The 18,365-nt window shown below is 32.7% G+C and overlaps 1 protein-coding gene and 1 non-coding gene across 3 annotated transcripts in view; one reads left to right on the top strand and one right to left on the bottom strand.

Annotated features, from left to right (window-relative positions):
• Positions 1-2,353: 2,353 nt before the first annotated feature.
• CEMIP2 (cell migration inducing hyaluronidase 2) overlaps positions 2,354-18,365 on the bottom strand; it is a 110,715-nt gene continuing 94,703 nt past the window's right edge. For both annotated transcript variants that reach the window (XM_074280709.1, XM_074280708.1), the window contains 4 exons: positions 18,140-18,238; positions 8,852-9,006; positions 6,298-6,401; positions 2,354-4,216 (listed from right to left, as the gene is read on the bottom strand). In XM_074280709.1, coding sequence (XP_074136810.1) covers positions 4,020-4,216; positions 6,298-6,401; positions 8,852-9,006; positions 18,140-18,238 — 555 coding nt within the window. In that variant the 3' untranslated portion in view covers positions 2,354-4,019. The remainder of the gene's footprint in view (positions 4,217-6,297; positions 6,402-8,851; positions 9,007-18,139; positions 18,239-18,365) is intronic.
• On the top strand, positions 4,658-4,764 carry LOC141552314 (U6 spliceosomal RNA). The gene has a single exon (XR_012485120.1). It is a non-coding gene; the product is annotated as a U6 spliceosomal RNA (small nuclear RNA).

The following is an 18,365-nucleotide window of genomic DNA, read 5'->3' as shown; positions in this document are numbered from 1 at the left end:
TTCCTCTTCCACAGATCTGAGAGGTAAACTATCCTATGTTCCTCTAATTTATTTATAATCTCATTCTTAATGCCTAGGTCATGAACCCATTTTGACCTTATCTTGGTGTACAGTGTTAAATGTGGGTCAATGCCTAGTTTCTGCCATACTAATTTCCAACTTTCCCAGCACTTTTTGTCAAACAGTGAGTTCTTATCCCAAAAGCTGGGGTCTTTGGATTTGTCAAACACTAGATTATTAAAGTTATTCACTATTTTGTCACTGATCAACTAGTCTATTTCTTAGCCAATACCAAATGGCTTTGGTGACTGCTGCTTTATAATATAATTTTAGATTAAGTACAGCTAGTCCACCTTCATTTCAATCCCTATTTTTTCAAATAGTTTATATAGCATTGGGGCTAATTATTCTTTAAATGTTTGGTAGAATTCACATGTAAATCCATCTAGTCCTGGGGATTTTTTCTTAGGGAGTTGATTCAATAGCTTGTTCTATTTCTTTTTCTAAGATGGGACTGTTTAACAAATTTACTTCCTCTGTTAATCTGGGCAAACTATATTTTTGAAGGTATTCTTCCATTTCAATTAAGTTATTGAATTTATTGGCATAAACCTAAACAAAGTAACTCCTAATTATTGCTCTAATTTCCTCTTCAATGGTGGCGAGTTTTCCCTTTTCATTTTTTTTCCTTAAATTTCATACTTTAATGATGCTGTTTTGAGAATCTGTTTTTCTTCTTACCAGTTTTTATATCTAAGATTTTGTCATTTTGCTAATTTATTGTTGGCAATCTGCTATCTGTAAAGGTCATTAATGGACTAATTATGCTATGGTCTCTTAATACTTATATTATTTTTGGAGGCTATTCATTAAAATAAGATGTATTTCCAAAATAAATCCACATAAATCCTCGGCATTTTTATATATCACTAACAAAATGCAACAACAAGAGATACAAGAAGGGACCTAAGAAATGACATCTAAGGTTCCTTTAAACTTGAAATATATGGTCCTATGAGCCTTTGGTCCTGTAAAATTCTAGGCTAAGTGAAAATAATTTGCTTAAGGTCATGAATATATACATTCTTTAAAAGCCAGCTCTTACAAAATCATTAAGGTTAAAACCTATATTCATCCTTCCCATTTACAAAGACTGGAGAAAGCTGGGAACAATCTTTCCAGCAAATGTCTCTTATATAGGCACATTTCTCAAATATATGGGAAACTGAGTCAAACTTAAAACAATATAAGCAATTCCCCAATTCATAAATGGTCAAAAGCTATGAACAAACAATTTTCAGATGAAGAAAGGAAAGGTATCTATAAGCATATGAAGAAGTGCTCTAAATCCCTTTTGATCATAATGCAAATTAAAACAACTCTTGAGAGTTTATCACCTCACGCCTGTTAGATTGGCCAATGTGACAAAAAGACAAAAGAAAAAAAAAAAAAAAGAATAAATGTTGGAAAGAATGTGGGAAAATTGAGATATTAATGCACTGTTGGTAGAATTGTAAACTGATTCAAACATTTTGGAGAACAGTTTTGAACTATACTCAAAAGTCAGCCAAACTATGTGTATCCTTTGACCCAACAATATAACTACTAGGTTTGCATCCCAAAAAGGTCATAAAAAAGGGAAAAGGACCTATATGTACAAAAAAAATTCATAGTAGCCCTTTTTGTACTGGCAAAATATTAGAAATTGAAGAGTTGCCCATAACAAACTGTGATATATGAATGTAATATTATTGTGAAATAAGAAATGATGAACAGGAAGATTTCGGAAAAACCTGGAAAGATTTATATGAACTGATACAAAGTGAAATGAACAGAACCAGGAATACATTGTACACAGTATCAATAGCACTGTATGAGAATAACACCCTATTTTGATTTATGATAAGCATTATAAAGGAATGTGAGATGCTCAATTATAAAAAAGCAAAACTACTATAACTTCATTTTAATCACAAAGAAATATTTGTTGTCCAGTACTAGGGTATCATGGGTATTTTTGTGGTTTAGATCAAATGTGGTTTCTATTATTACTTAATAAAAGTTCTCCTTTGTGGACAGTTGCCCCTCCTTCCTTTGTGCAATGTCTTTTTGGTTTAGTTTCTTGAAGAAGTACCCATGATCCTCTGACTCCTGTCACTTGTGGATTGTTTGCATAAAAAAAAAAAAACAGGAAAAACTTGTGGAGTCTCATTGAGTAGTTTTTTGCCCATCTGGATGAAAGCCTACTCCCAAAGCAGAGTTGTCAAAAGGTATCTCATCCTGTCTCATCTCTCATAACATATCTCATCTCCATTCAAGGTAAACTTCATTAATAAACAAAATCGGGCACGTGTTTTTACAATAAGAAAAGTTTTATTGGTAGCACTTTGAGGTAGCACACTTTGTAAAATAATAAAGAGTCAGAGCTGCTCATCAATTTCCCCTTTATTCACAAGCATTGTCATGCCCATTTCTGCATGAGTGAAAAAAGTGAAATTGTATATATTCAACCCTTTCCCCTAAATCCTATCTCCCCTAGCTCTCCCAACCCACCCCTATCTTCATTGATTTTATTTATAAAATTTGATTAACTGGGTGACAAGGGACCCAGTTATCCAACTATTAATTTTTTTTTCTATTGAATTAAACAGTATAACACAGTGGAAAGAACACTAGATTGTAGGCAAAGGATGTAGGTTGGAATCCTGGCTCTTACATTTATGATCTCTATGACCATCAGCAAGTTACTCCATCCCTCACTTTCCTTATTCATGAAAGGAAAGGTTTGAATTAAATGATCTCTAAAGTTCCTTCCAGTTCTAGATCAAGTTTCTTATAATCTGTTGTCTAAAGGGTCTAGCCACTTCCCTTGCTGCATGGAACATTCCTTAGAATCCACTGGAATGCCATGCATAACTGGAGAGTGAAATAGGGTACAATCACCACTTTGTTCTACTTTCAAAACTATGATAAATCAGGATAATCTACTCTCCCTAGATTTAAAAAAAATCCATTTCTATATTTCTCCCTTGTTATCTGGGGCTTCAGAATAGATCCAGAAGTTCATTCCTTTAGTCTAGGGAATAACTATGTCAGGAGGTAGCTAGCTTCCTAGGACATTCAGGCAGATTTATGAGCAGAAAGGCTTAAAGGAAAAGAGCCTCATTATTAAATATGAGTAACAAACGTAAATATCCAGCTTAGCACTGCATGTAAGACACAAATATATAGCTAGAGCAGGCTAAGGATTAAAGCTGCATGATCCCAATCAACTTCAAACTTTAATACTGGAATTTTAAAAAAATCTCCTGAGGGTCATAGGTTAAAAAATTTATACCTTAAAAATAGCCCTCTCTTCCCAATTCATTTCACTATTTGAAAACTGAACATACACACACACACATACATCCCACAAACTTAGTGTAAAAGTGAACAAAATGACCATGTCCAGACAAGGACAGGAGCCATGCCTGAGCTGCCACTTAGAAACTAACAACAAAAATAAAGTCAATTGATAACATGTAAAATCCTCAAAGTCTGCCTGGGCTCAGGCATAAAAGAATCATATCCACATGCCACCTGATAAGATCAAACAGCTGCAAGACACATAATTGAATGTCAGACTTCAAGTAATCCAAGGTGCAACAAGATTTGTCTCCAAATACTCTCAGGCACATTCTTGTGGACACCCCAGGTTTCTCCACCATACAATACAACACACAAAAAAAATAGAAAACTGTTTACAGTAAATACAAACTAGAATTGAGGGGGGAGGTTGAGGAAAAGCATTAAGGGAACAGAAGAGACACTCTGAATAAACTGGCTTTACAAATAGAATAAATTCTTTTAACGTGTACAATGAGAAGGTGCACAGACTGGCAATGAAGCTGTAAATTCAGGCTTCTTCCTGTCACAAACAGCAAAATGATTTCCTCACGTTTTAACAGTGTCATTTAAAATGTCATAAATTAAATAAGTTAGTTCACATTTTCCCCTAGCACAAGTTAACATTTTAGTCTCTACTGTGCTCTTGAAGCTCTTTTTAAAAGTTCAAAATCTTTTCTTCGGATACTGTAGACTTTGTCACAGCCATACTCTTCCAGTTGTAAAGGTATGTATTTTTCAAGCAGTCCTAAGCCCTGTCCAGCAGGACTGGTAAACAGCTTAGTCCATGCTGGTTTAAAATTTCCCCTGAATCCCAGAAATACCATGCTCCCTGCAACATAAGAGCACAGTTATTAGCTACAAAGTTCCATGTAAGACCAGAGGAAGGTCAAGCCAGAGATAGCCATAAAAATCACATTCCTTTATGTCAGAAAACAGACTTTTATATTCCACAACTTGTATCAAGTAACAAAATACTTTCCCATCCATATAATTCTTTTAAAAAGTCCTTTCATTTTTAAATTTGCAGTCCAGCATAGTAGCCTTCATTTGGAGACGACTTCCTCATTCCTTCTGAAAGTCTTGTTCAAAACACTATTCTTCAGCTATTATTCTTCTATATGTTTTACAGAAACTTTTTTACTTGCTTTCAACCATGTATTGTATTTTGTATATTTTGTATTATATTATTGTATACACAGTATACAACATATAGAGAACATATAATAAATGCTTTTTGGAAAGTGTGATATCTCATTAAAATCCTTTTCATGTGTTTGCTTTAGCAGTACATTTACTTAAATTGGAACAATACGGGAAAGATTAGCATAGCCCTCATATAGGGATAACAAGTAAGTTTGTGAAGTGTTCCATATTTTTGTAATAGTAGAAGGAGATGGAGAGGGTGCTTATAAAAGAGAAGACAGATGAGGGAGACAACAGTCAAAAGAAAAACACTTTTGAGGAGGGACAGGAGAGAGTAGAATAAATGGACGGAAGAAATAGAATGGAGGAAAATAGTAATCACTGTGAAAAAATTTTTTGAAGCATGTTTTTCTGAAAAAAGGCCTCATCCCTCAAAAATATAAAGAAATGAGTCAATTTTATTAAGAAAAGAAAAAATAGCATTTCCCAACTGATAAATGATCAAAAAATATTAGCAATCAGTTTTTGTTTGTTTTTGCTGAGGCAATTGGGATTAAGTGACTTGCCTAGGGTCACAAAAGTAGGAAATGTTAAGTGTCTGAGATCAAATTTGAACTCAGGTCCTCCTGACTTCAGGACTGGTGCTCTAATGTGCCACTCAGCTGCCCCAGCAGTCAGTTTTCAAATGAGGTAATCAAAGCTATCTATAGTCATATGAAAAAAATGCTCTATATCATTATATCTTAGAATGCAAATTACTAGCTTAGAATGGTAAATAGGATAGAAGAAGAAGACAAATGTTGGAGAAGATATGGGAAATTGAAACACTAATGCACTGTTGGTAGAGTTGTGAACTGATTCAACCATTTGTAGTGCAACTGGAACTATGCCCAGAGGGCTATAAAACCATGCAGGAGCTAACAATATTTCTACTTCTACTAGAGATTTAAATAAAAAGAAAGAAATAAAGAGAAAGAAAAAGGAAAAAAAAAATGATATATACATACAAAAATATTTATAGCAGCACTTTTCTAGTTGCAAAGAAATTGAAATTTGAGGGGGATGACTGAATAAGTTGTAATATATGACAGTGGTGGAATATTAATTATGCTACAAGAAATGATGACTTAGATGATGTCAGAAAAATTTAGAAAGACTTACATAAACTGATACAAAATGAAAAGAGTAGAAACAAAACATGGGCATGTGTGCACAGAAACAACAATACTATAAGAGGATTAATTGTGAATGACTTGGGTATTTTCAGCATTTCAATTATCTAACACAGCTCTGAAGAACTTATGGAAAATACTATCCATTCCAAGAAAAAGAACTGATGAAGTCTAAATATAGATTCAAATACTACTTTCTAAACTTCCTTTATTTTTCTTGGGTTTTTATTTTGGTCTATGTTTTCTTTTACAACATGACTAATATAGAAATGTATCTTCCATACATTGTAGTATAAATCATATAAAATCATTTGCCTTCTCAATAGAAGGGATGGGGACAGAGATAGAATTTGGAATCAATTTTTAAAATGAATGTTGAAAATTGTTTTTAACAAGTTATTGGGGAAAAATAAAATATTAAATAAAAAAGATCCTTTCAATAGGGAAGTTAATGATAAAAAGGGCAGAAAAAGAGAGTTTGTACATTTTAATTTTTCTTTCTTTCCTTCATTCACAAGTTAAAGTACCCAGTGAACATGTAAAAACTCCATTGCATCAGCATTTAAGGGCTATCTACAAAAATGCAAATACCAACCTTTGTTTTGAAGATGAGCTGCTTTGGCTAATCCCAGAGGCATTAATGCTTCAGAAATATTCAGATTTTTAATTTCTCCTCTTGTGCTCATCAGAACAATTGACCTATATTTTAAAATTTTAGAATACCTTATTTTCATTAAATGAAATGTATTATATACATACAAATTCCTTTCCATGACTCTCATATTTTCCTACCTCATCCTCTTCCCTTCTTATAAACCATCCCCAGAAAAAACAAAATCTAAACTTGGATAAGCCATAGATATTTTAGATAAACTAAGCTACTGAAGGACCCAGGGTTTAACTCTTTTAATAGAAGATACAGATTCAATGTATGCCAGAACTCCCTTCCACAGGCCAAAGAATCTCAGCAGCAGGATGCCTCAAAAGCACTGAATCTCAAAATATACTGAAGCTTTGACTACCTCTGAACAGATGAGAGCTGACCAGCCCAGTCCCTTGAAAAGTCTACCAAACATTTGCAAGGAACTTGGTCACTCTAAAAAGAGGTCCTAACCTGTAGTCCATGGATTCCTAAGCTATCTTTGGATAAGTTTTAGGCATTCTGTGAACTTAATGGGAATGTAAATGTATGTATATTTATATATTTCATAATTTTCATTAACCTCTAAATAAAATTCAGAATTATCTTCAATTATATATTTTTCTGGGAAGAAAAAAAAAAAAAAAAGCATTACTTGATTTAATCATGAGTCCATTGACTTCACCATGCTGTGAAAGGGGTCTACGGCACAAGTTAAGAACTCTAGAAGCTAATTCTTTTTTGTTTGTTTGTTTGTTTGTTTTTTAAGGATTTTAGTCCTAGCTTCTCCAAATGGAGAAGTTGTGTAACAGTTAAGTCACTAAACACCTATTAGTTTGATTTTCTTCATCTGTAAAATCATGATTACTATTGTAAAATAGTAATACATAATCTTCCTTCAAAGATCATTGTGTGAGCTACTTGCTACTATTATCACCATCATCACCACCATCACCACCACCACCACTACCACTATCATCATCATTATTTTCATTTTAGGCTCTAATTCTAACAGCCCCAGGAGAGTATTCATTTTCTCAGTTAAGTCTTACATCTAAGTTTGAAGAATGATTTGTGAGTTTAAAGAACTATCTTGAATATATGTGACAAAATTCATATTACAGATTAAAGACTTTTGTGTTTTATAATTAAATAGTCAAAACTTTGATGAATAAGGCCCAGGAAAGGATTCTTCCATAAATGCAATCTAAGACAGGAAAAGAATGAAGTAGAAAAGATATTTATCCTGGGGGTTAGAGGAATGGAGAGAGAGAGAGGGAGAAAGAAGGATGATAGAGAAAAGGAGAGAGAACAAGATCAAATAATCTGCTGAATAATGAAAATCAGAATATTGTGAACATCTATTTCTCATGTCTACATAAAAAATAGCAAGATATACTGAAATAAAATGTGCATTTGGGGAGCTTTTCTCAACAAAGGCATGTGTCCTACATGTCTGTTAGCAATAGTTAATATGATCATCTTTATCACAGTTATTGAACTAAAGGAGACCTTGAGATCATTCCTGAGAGTACCTCCCCCCCCCACAAAAAAAAGATTTAGACCATTCCCCAAAGACTATGTAAGGACCTATGTAAGAATGATCAAAACCACAAAAGTCTGACTTGTTCATTTTATTCAAAATGATGGCTAGATTATGACACTATCAAGTTGTCATTTCCAAAACTGTCTCAATTCTGCCTGACCAGATTATAGCCTTGCATCCTCACTTTAGTTCCATACTCAGGGTCTATACCTTTGAAAGTAATCATCTCATCAGGACTTTTTAGGTCCTTCTAGTATGTTAACAACTTGTGCATATAGCATCCACATATAATCAAATCTCTATAACAGAGAGTGTTATAATAAGTTCTCAGTGTGTCTTTCCTTCTCCTAAGAGATTTTATAAAAATAAAGGTCCAGAATTCAAGCCATCAGTCTCCTTTGACAAAGTCCATGGAGAGTAGAATAATAAAGATGATGATGATAAACTAGCCTTTGTCATGCTTTATGGTTGGCAAAGTGTCAACACTATCTCATTTGCTCCTCTGTAGGTCTGTTGAACTGGAAACAACTCAGGATCACTCCTCAAAGAAAAATAATCAAAGAAACTACTCTGTAGAGGATAAAAACTAGTGATGGATGAAAGGAGAGGGGGAAATAGCATGAAACGGCATAGACTCTGTTAAAATGTCAGAGTAGGGAGACAAAACCTCAGAAAGTTAATCTTATCAAAGTACTTTGGGACCTTAAAATAATTTACTTTTATTCTATGGAAATACAGGCAGATATCCTTGCACAGTAGATAGAACAGTGAATTTGGAGACCTAAGAAAGTTAAATTTGAATCCTAGTTCTGATAGCTGTTAGCTGTTTGACTCTGGGCAAGTAACTGTTGCTAAACCTCAGTTTCCTCATCAGTAAAATAAGATAATAATACTTGCTGTGTGCAAAGCATTTTATAAATCTTAAGGTACATTGTTATAATTATTAAAGAAAAGTTCACATACCTCATAGGAATTGATGTTTTTAAATACTCTTTCAAATGTTCAGCTTCAGTAAAAGAGAATAATTTGTTTTCAGATACTCGGGAAGGAACACTACAGGCATCCATAACGAGGAGACGCAAACCCGTACTTGTGAGCGGATAGTTGGTGCCATTGACCTAATAGTACAAATAGATTACCTATTATTAATGCCATTTTTGTGGTTTTTCAACTATTCCCCCCTCTTCTCCCACTCCCTTTTTGTTTTTTAAGATAATTTTTTAAATTGTATTTTTCAATTAACAAACATTTATTTTTCTTTCCTTTCTATACACACTCAATTTAAAAGGTTAAAACAAATTCCCACATTGACCATGTCTTATTCTGTATTTTGAAACCATTCTCTTTTAGGAAAAGGGTAGCAAGCTTCATCATCAGTCCTCTGGAATCATGGTTGTTTGTTGTATTTTGATCAGAGTTGATCAAAGTTTTTAGTCTATTTGCTTTGGAAAATAGTATTTTTTCCCCCCAATTACATGTAAAGATAATTTTCAGCATTCTTTTTTTTTTTTTTTTTTTTTTTTTTCCCTGAAACAACTAGAATTAAGTGACTTGCCAAGGATCACACAGCTAGGAAGTGTTAAGTGTCTGAGACCAGATTTGAACTCAGGTCTTCCTGACTTCAGGGTTGGTGATCTATTTACTGCACCACCTTCCTGCCCCTCAACATTCTTTTTTTTTTTTTTTTTTAAACAAAATTTTGGTTTCCCCCTCTCTCCTATTCCCCTCCCCAAGACAGCTAGCAATTTGATATAGGTCATAAATTTATAATCTTGTAAATATATTTCTACATTGATCATGTTTTAAAAGGAGAAACAAAAAAATAGTATGCTTCAATCTACATTGTTATTCCATAGTTCTTCGGATGTGGATAGCATTTTCCATCATGAGTCTTTTGATATCATCTTGGATCAGTGTACTGCAGAAAAGAGGTCAATTAATATTTAGATCATCTTACAATGTTGATGTTATTGTGTACAATGTTTTCCTGGTTGTGGTCTCTTCACTCAGTATCAGTTCATGAAAGTCTTCCCAGGTTTTTCTGGCACAATAGTATTCTGTTATATTCATATAAAATAATTTGTTCAACCATTCCTCAACTGATGGGCATCACCTCAATTTCCAAAGAAGTGCTATAAATATTTTTGCACATAAAGGTCTTTTTCCATTTTTTGTGATCTTTTTGGAATATAGATCTGATAGCAGTATTACTAGATTAAAGGGCACACACAGTCTAATTATCATTTGGACATATTGTTCTCCAAAATGGTTCGATCAGTTCACAGTTCCACCAACTATTCATTAGTGTCCCAATTTTCTCACATTATCTCCAATATTTATCATTTTTCTTTTCTGTCTTATTAGCCAATCTGATAAGAGTGAGGAAGTACCTCAGAATTTTTAATTTGCATATACAGCATTTTTCATATGAAAATAGATAATTTTTAATTTCTTTATCTGAAAACCGTTCATATTCTTTGACCATTTATTAATTGGGGAATGACTTGTATTCTTATAAATTTGACTCTTCTTTATGTATTATTTGAAAAATATGAATTTTATCAGAAATACTGGCAGGAAAAATTGTTTCCCAGATTTCTGCTTTCTTTCTAAATCTTGGTTGCATTAGTTTTGTTTGTGCAAAAACTTTTTAATTTAATGAAAAGTTATCCATTTTGCATGTCCTAATATTCTCTATCTCTTGTTTGGTCATAAATTCTTCTCACTTCTACAGATCTTTCAGACAAGCTATTCCTTACTTTCCTAATTTGTTTATGATTTTATCTTGGTATTCGAGGTGAGATGTTGGTCTATACCTAGTTTCTCCATATTATTTTCCAGTTTTCCCATAAGTTTTTTGTCAAAAAATGAGCTGTTATCCCAGAAGAAGGAGTCTTTGGGTTTATTAAATAGTAGATTATAATCATTATGCTGTGTCCCTAATTTTTACTCTACATCCACAACTCTTTTTCTTAGCCACTGCCAAATAGTTTTGGTGATTAGATCTGATATTGCTAGGTCACCTTCCTTTGAATTCTTTTTTATTAATTCCATTGATATTCTTTATCTTTTGATCTTTCAGATAAATTGTTATTTTTTCTTGTTCTTTAAAATAATTTTTGGTGTTTGATTAGTATGGCAAGTAAATTAACATAGGCAGAATTGTCATTTTTATTATACTGGCTTGGCCTACCCATGAGCAACTAACATATTTTCAATTATTTAAATCTAACTTTATTTCTGTGGCAAGTATTTTTTAATTATGTTCATATAGTTCCTGGGTTTGTCTTGGCAAATAGACACATAAATATTTTGTATTGATTACAATTATTTTAAATAAAATTTCTCTTTTTATTTCTTGCTGCTGGGCTTTGTTAATATATAGAAATGCTGATGATTTATATGGGTTTATTCTATATCCTGAATCTTTGCTAAAATTATTAATTTCAACTAATTCAGTTGATCTTCTAGGATTCTCTAAGTATACCACTATATCATCTGCAAAGAGTGAGAGTTTTGTTTCCTCACTGCCTAGTCTAATTCCTTCCATTTCTTTTTCTTCTCTTGTTAAAGCTAACATTTCTAATAACACAGTGAAAAATAGTGGTGATGACAGGCATCCTTATTTCACTCCTGATCCTGTTGGAAAAGTTTTTAGCTAATCCTCTTACAGATAATGCTTGCATGGTTTTTGATGATTACTACTTATCATTTTAAAGAAAGTTCCATTTGTTCCTATTTTCTCTAGTGTTTTTAAAAGGAATGAGTGGTTTTTTTTCCCCAAATTTTTCCAATTTTGCGAAAAGATTTTTTTTTTTCCTGGTGATGATATAATTATATGATTTCTATTGGTTTTGATATGGTCAATTATTTGGAAAGTTTTCTTAATGATAAGCCAGCCCTGCATTCTTGGTGTAAATCCCACCTGGTATTATCTTCATGATAAATTACAGGAATCATTTTGCTAATGTTTAAAAATTTTTGCATCAATATTCATTGTGGAAATTGGTCTAATTTCCTTTCTGTTTTGGCTCTTCCTAATCTAGATATCAGCATCATATTTGTGTTATAAAATGAATTTGGTAGGACGCCTATTTGACCCAATTTTTTTCCAAATAGATTATATAGTATTGGAATTAATTATTCTTTAAATGTTTGGTAGAATTCACAACTAAATTCCTCTAGACCTGGAGAATTTTTTCTTTGGGAGTTTATTAGATGGCTTGTTCAATCTTTTTCAAAAAATTGAGTACTTTAAATATTTTATTTGTGTTTCTTTAAATATATTTGTGTTTTTGTGAATATTCATCTATTTCATTTAGATTAACCTGATTTTAAGTTTTATTTATTAGCTTTCTGACTTTCAATTTTATTAATCTCTCCTTTGATTTTCAGAATTTCTAATTTGTTATTTAATTAGAGATTTTGAATTTGTTCTTTTTCTAGCTTTTTTCAGTTGCATGCCCAACTGACTGATCTTCTCTTTCTCTATTTTATTCATGTAAGCACTAAGAGATATAAAATTTCCCTTAAACATTGCCTTGGTTGCATCCCACAAGTTTTGGTATGTTGTGTCGTTGTTGTCATTCTCTTACATGAAATTATTGCTTCTTTTTATGATTTATTATTTGATCTACTCATTCTTTAGGATTATTTTTAGTTTCCATTTAATTTTTAATCTATAATCCCCTGGCCTTTTATTACATTGTAATTTTAAAAAAAATTTTATTAACTTTATAATTATAACATTTTTTTTTGACAGTACATATACATAGGTAATTTTTTACAACATTATCCCTTGCACTCACTTCTGTTCTGAATTTTCCCCTTCTTCCCTCCACTCCCTCCCCTAGATGGCAGGCATTCCCATACATGTTAAATATGTTATAGTATATCCTAGATACAATTACATTGTAATTTTTATTGCATCAGGATGTGAAAAGTATTTAATATTTCTGCCTTTCTGCATTTCATTGTAAGGTTTTTATGCTTTAATGGACTGTTACATTTTGTGCAGCTGCCACTTACCACTGAGAAAGGTATATTCTTTTCTATCCCTCTTCAATTTTCTCCAACTTTGCTAAAAATTCTATTTACCTCTTTAATTTCTTTCTAGCTTTGTATATGGTTAGATTTATCTAGTTCTGAGAGGAGGAGACTAAAATCCCCATTAGTATAGTTTTACTACCCATTTCTTCCTGTAATTCACTTAACTTCTCTAAGAATTTCAATTTCATATCACTTAATACATATGTTTACTATTGATATTACAGCATCGTTTATTCCTTCCTTATCTTGTAAATTTATTTTTACTTTTCCTTTGTCTGAGATCAGGATTCCTATTCCCCCCACCATTTTAAAAAACTTTTTAAAAAATTAACATATTCTGTCTCAGATTTTTTTACCTTTACTCTGTATGTCACTGCTTCAAATGCATAAACAAAATATTGTAAGACTCTGCTATCTGATTCCATTTTATAGGAGAGTTCATCCCATTACATTCCCATCCACATTTCCTCCCACTTATACTTTTCTTTCTCCTTTCACCCTATCCCCTTTCAACAGTGTTTTGCTTCTGATCACCATCTCCCCAAATATGTCAGTACTATCAGTTCTATCAGTACTCCCTCCCTCCTCCTCCTATTTTCCTCCGTAAGATAAGATAAATCTACCCAACCAAGTGCTTCTCTACTCAACTTTGTGCCAGTTCCAATGAGAGTAAATTTCAAGCAATGTTTATGCCCTTCCTTCTTTCCCTTTACTGTAATAGATCACGTGTGTGTGTGTTTGTGTGTGTGTATAAAACTTAGCCCATTCTGCTTCCCCTTTTCCTCTTCTCCCAATACAATCATCTTTTTCACCCCCAAATTAAATTTTTTTTTTATCATCACATCAGAGTTAAATTATACCTACCTCTTCTATTCAAAGTATATTCTCTAACTGTCCTGAAAAAGATACAATATTATCTTCCCATTTAACCTTAAAGAATATCACGGTGTGTGTATTTTTCTTTCCTGTTTATCTTTTATTGTTCCTCTTGAATTTTGTATTTGAAAAACAAATTTTCTCCCCAGTTCTAGTTTTTTCATCAGAGAAATTTTAAAGCCCCCAATTTCATTAAATTTCCATCTTTTTCTCTGAAAAATTATGCTCAGATTTTCTGGGTAGCTGATCCTTGGTTGCAATTCAAGCTCCTTTGCCTTCTAGAATATCATATTCCAGACCCTTCAATCTTTTAATGCTAAGTCCTGTACAATCCTGTTTGTAACTCTGATATTTAAATTGTTTGTTTCTGACAGTTTACAGTTTTTTCTTCTTGACTTGATAGTTCTTGAATTTGGTTACAATATTCTTTGCAGTTTCTATTTTGAGATCTCTTTCAGGAAGAGAATAGTAGATTTTTTTAAATGATTATTTTACTCACTGGTTCTAGAATATTAGGGCAGTTTTCCTTGATAATTTCTTTTTCTTTCTTTCTTTTTTTTTTATCATAGCTTTTGGGTAATTCAATAATTTTAAAATTATCTCTATTGGATCTATTTTCTAGGTCAGTTATTTTTCCCAAGAGGTATTTTACATTTGCTTTTATTTGCTCATTCTTCTTATTATGTCAGACTGATTTTTCATGTCTCATAGAGTCACTAATTTCTATTTGTTCAATTCTAATTTTTAAGGAATTATTTTCTTCAATTAGCCTCATTTTCAATTTGGTCAATACTACTTTTAAAGGAGTTGTTTTTGTCAGTGGCTTTTCTCCCATTTGGCCAAATTATTTTTTAAGGAACTGTTTTCTTCAATTATTGTGCTTCCTTTTCTAAATTATTGATTGTTTTCATAATTCTCTTGTACAATTCTCATTTCGTTTCCCATTCCTTCTATCTCTCTTACTTGATTTTTAAAATCCTCTTTAGTTCTTCCAGAAGAACTTTTGGGGTCTGAGACTAATTCATATCCACTTTGAGGCATTTAGACATTATCCTCTTCCGAGTTTATGTTTTGATCTACCCTGTCTCCATAGTAGCTCTCTATGTTTAGAGTTCTTTTTTGTTTTTTGATCATTTTTAAAAGTTGAGCTCTGTTCCTGGGGAACAGGGGGCTTTGTTCCAAGCTTCTTACTCTGGGGGTTCAGAGGACTGGTCACTGGCTTTCTGCATCAAGGCCTGTAGGGCAACATAGTGCCTGCTTTGGGAATGTTTTTCATTTTGTTTTTGTGCCAACCCAGTCTAGTGTAATTATTAGCTGGAAGACATCTTCCTCAGGTCAAATCTGGTTTCAGACAGTTCCTAGATATGTGACTGTGGACAAATCACTTAATCCTATTTGCCTCAGTTTCCTCAATTTCAAAAGGAGCTGGAGAAGGAAATGATAAACCACTCCAATATCTTTGTCAAGAAAACTCCAAAGTGTATCAGGTACAGCTGTACCTGATCTAGAACTATATTATAAAGCAGCAGTCTTTGCTTTGGTACCCTGTAACAAATCACCTGCCCTGTCTTCTAAAACAATAAAAAAACAATGCCTCCCCAATCCTGATATTGTTGTTCTCTCCCAAAAAGTGTAATGAATTTAGCCCAAATCAGTTATGCTTCTGCTAGAAAATGTAAAAAGATGACAAGACCAATAATATGGTTATAGAAAAGATGAAAGCTCTTATTTAAATATGGGTATTTTGTTCATTGTGAAAGTTATCTTTAAAGTTTTTTTCTCAGTTACTATTACATATCAGACATAAGAATATTCAAATTAACAATGATAATAATAATAGTTAACATTTATATGACATATTAAGGCTTTCAAAGCTCTCGATATAAATATCTCATTTTATCCTCACAACAGCTTGGGAAGTAGGTTGTCTCCATTTTACAGAAGGCAAAACTGAGATAGACACATGTTAGGTATCTTGTCCAGGATCACATAGCTAGTAAGTATTTGAGACAAGATTTGAACTTATACCTTCTTGATTCTAGGCCCAGAGCTTTTTTCCATTAAGCTGGATGCTACAGCTACATTTAAATTTCTCTCATTCAGGCAGCAATTAAAGAACAAATTAAACAATTTCATGACAAAGAGGTGAACCACAACTTATATATACAAGTGTTATTAATATTTTTATTACAAAGAAATTCAAATGAGGAAGACAGAGCCAAGATGGCAGAAAGTAGATAGGACTTTGATGGGGCTCTTTCTGGTTTTTTTTAGAATCAACCCTACATCAAAACTCTGAACAGATTTTGGAGTGACAGAACCCAGTAACATACAGAGTCTAATAATTTTCAAGCATATGGTATTTTGGAAGGACTTCAGGAAAGTCTGGCCCCTGGCTCCAGTGTGGTCAGTTAAAAGCCTCTGTTGTCCTTTAGAGAAAGCTCAGGACAATATGCCCTGTGTCCTAAGAACATACCTCATTCATTAAAAATGAACAAAAAAGCAAAAAAGAGCTCTGACCATAGAGAGTTACTATGGAGAAAAGGAAGAACAGAATATAAACCCAGAAGAGGACAGCAAAGGGAAAACACCTTCAGGGGAAGTCTTAAAGGGGGACATGAATTGGTCTCTAGCTAAAAAGGCTCTCTTGGAGGAGTTCAAAAAGAATCTTAGAAGAGAGAAGGGTAAAGAAATGAAAGCTTTGCAGAAGAGTGTGGAAAAACAAACAGGAAATTGACTGAATAAAACAAATCCTTAAAAAAAAATAAATTGGTGAAATGGAAAGAAATGCAAATGAAGCACCAAAATTTTAAAACTTAGACATTTAAATTTAGTGACTTAAAAATCTGGTAATACACTTTAAATTTATATATTTTAAAAAATTGATCAAAAGAGCTAACATTTGATTTTTTTCAAAATGAACTTGCTGGAAAAAGCTTATAAAATAAGTGTGTGTGTGTGTGTGTGTGTGTGTGTGTGTGTGTATACATATACACACATACAAATAAAAATGAATCAATAGCAAAGCATCATACAAATACAAGATATTGCCATTATTATATATTACGAGGGGACTGGTATGTATACGTGAATAGTCTTTAGACACATCTCTAAGGCAATGCACAATTCATCTAAATAATGTCATTGAAAAGGATAGGAACAAGTTCTTGATTGCCTTCAGGGAGACAGATCACTCTGCTCTAGGCAATTATTTCTGGAAAGGCTACATTAAATTTGGCTTGGAGTTATGATTAAATTTTCTGAGATTAGAATGGCAGCCAATTTCATGGAAAAGTTTCATAATTTGACAATATCTCAACATTAATTGATTTGTGAGAAGCTCACATACAAGATATTTACAGAATCAACTGTGTTGATCAGATACAGTTTAGGGCTTACTAAATCCACTTAGTGTATCACTGGAGTTCACAGCTCTAAGCCTTGTTGCAAGGAATGACAGGGAAAGTTCTGTGACTTTGCTCATTTAGGTAACTGTCAAGTAAGGAAATTCTCTCTAACAATGCAAGTCAGCATACCCTTTCAATTTACAATCTTAGAGAAATGGCTAGAGCACTAAGATAGTTCTTCCAGTTTTTTCATCAGCAAAAAGAAAGGAGATGCTACTTTAATATATAGAAAGATCATTATGGTACAGTGGAAAGTGAGTGTCTAGATTCAAATAAGGCCTAATGTTATAATAATGCAAAATTCTCATTTTCAAGATGAGTTTATTCCCCATACTTTACAGTACACAAATGCAAAGGCTAAATATGATTTTTTTTTTCCTGGAAAAATATTCTTTTCAAGGTAGTTTTTTACCCTGACACTCAGTTGATATACCTAAGTCATCTCTGTTCATTCTCAATCAATATGTGTTTCAGGAATGTAAATTCATCTCGATTTTAGTTGGAACTTAAGATAATTAGGAAAATAAATCTGCTCTTGTTATAGGGGAAAAAACAAACCAAAGCAATATAAATGAAAGACAACTGCTTTTTTCCAGTGGCACAGCCCACCCAGAAGTGATTGTACTAATAAATAAATAGTTCTTAGAAATAACAAATGTTGATGGACCAAAGATCTGGCTTCAGAATCTGCTTTCTGATAGCTATTTGACTTTAAGCAAACCATTTAATTTTTCCAAGCCTAAGTTTCTTCATCTGAAAAATGGAGATAATATTTAAAGTATCTTTTTTTATGGGGTTTTAATGAGGCTCCCATGAAATAATATAGAAAAAAATTCTTCAAGTTTAAAATGCAATATGAATGCCTTTAAATATTATTTTCAAATAAACAAGAGAAGTTCACTAATAAGCTTTTACTCACAGAGATGAAGGATTTATTTCCATGTAGAATGTCTTCTTCACTAAGTAACTGGAACTGAATAGTCAGGTAGAATTTGTGAGGATCACTGGTAAACACCATCTAGGTAATGAAATAAGTCAACACACATCATCTTGACTTTGGCTACAAAACGTACCTCCCCCCCAAATACAATAAATTCTCTTTGGCTGGAACTCTCAAAATAGAAATGTTTCACATTTGCAAGGGT

Source organism: Sminthopsis crassicaudata, chromosome 1, assembly GCF_048593235.1.
Source record: "Sminthopsis crassicaudata isolate SCR6 chromosome 1, ASM4859323v1, whole genome shotgun sequence".
NCBI lineage: Eukaryota > Metazoa > Chordata > Mammalia > Dasyuromorphia > Dasyuridae > Sminthopsis > Sminthopsis crassicaudata.
Note: the sequence above shows the minus strand (reverse complement) of the source record. Positions and strands in the feature narration are given on the sequence as shown.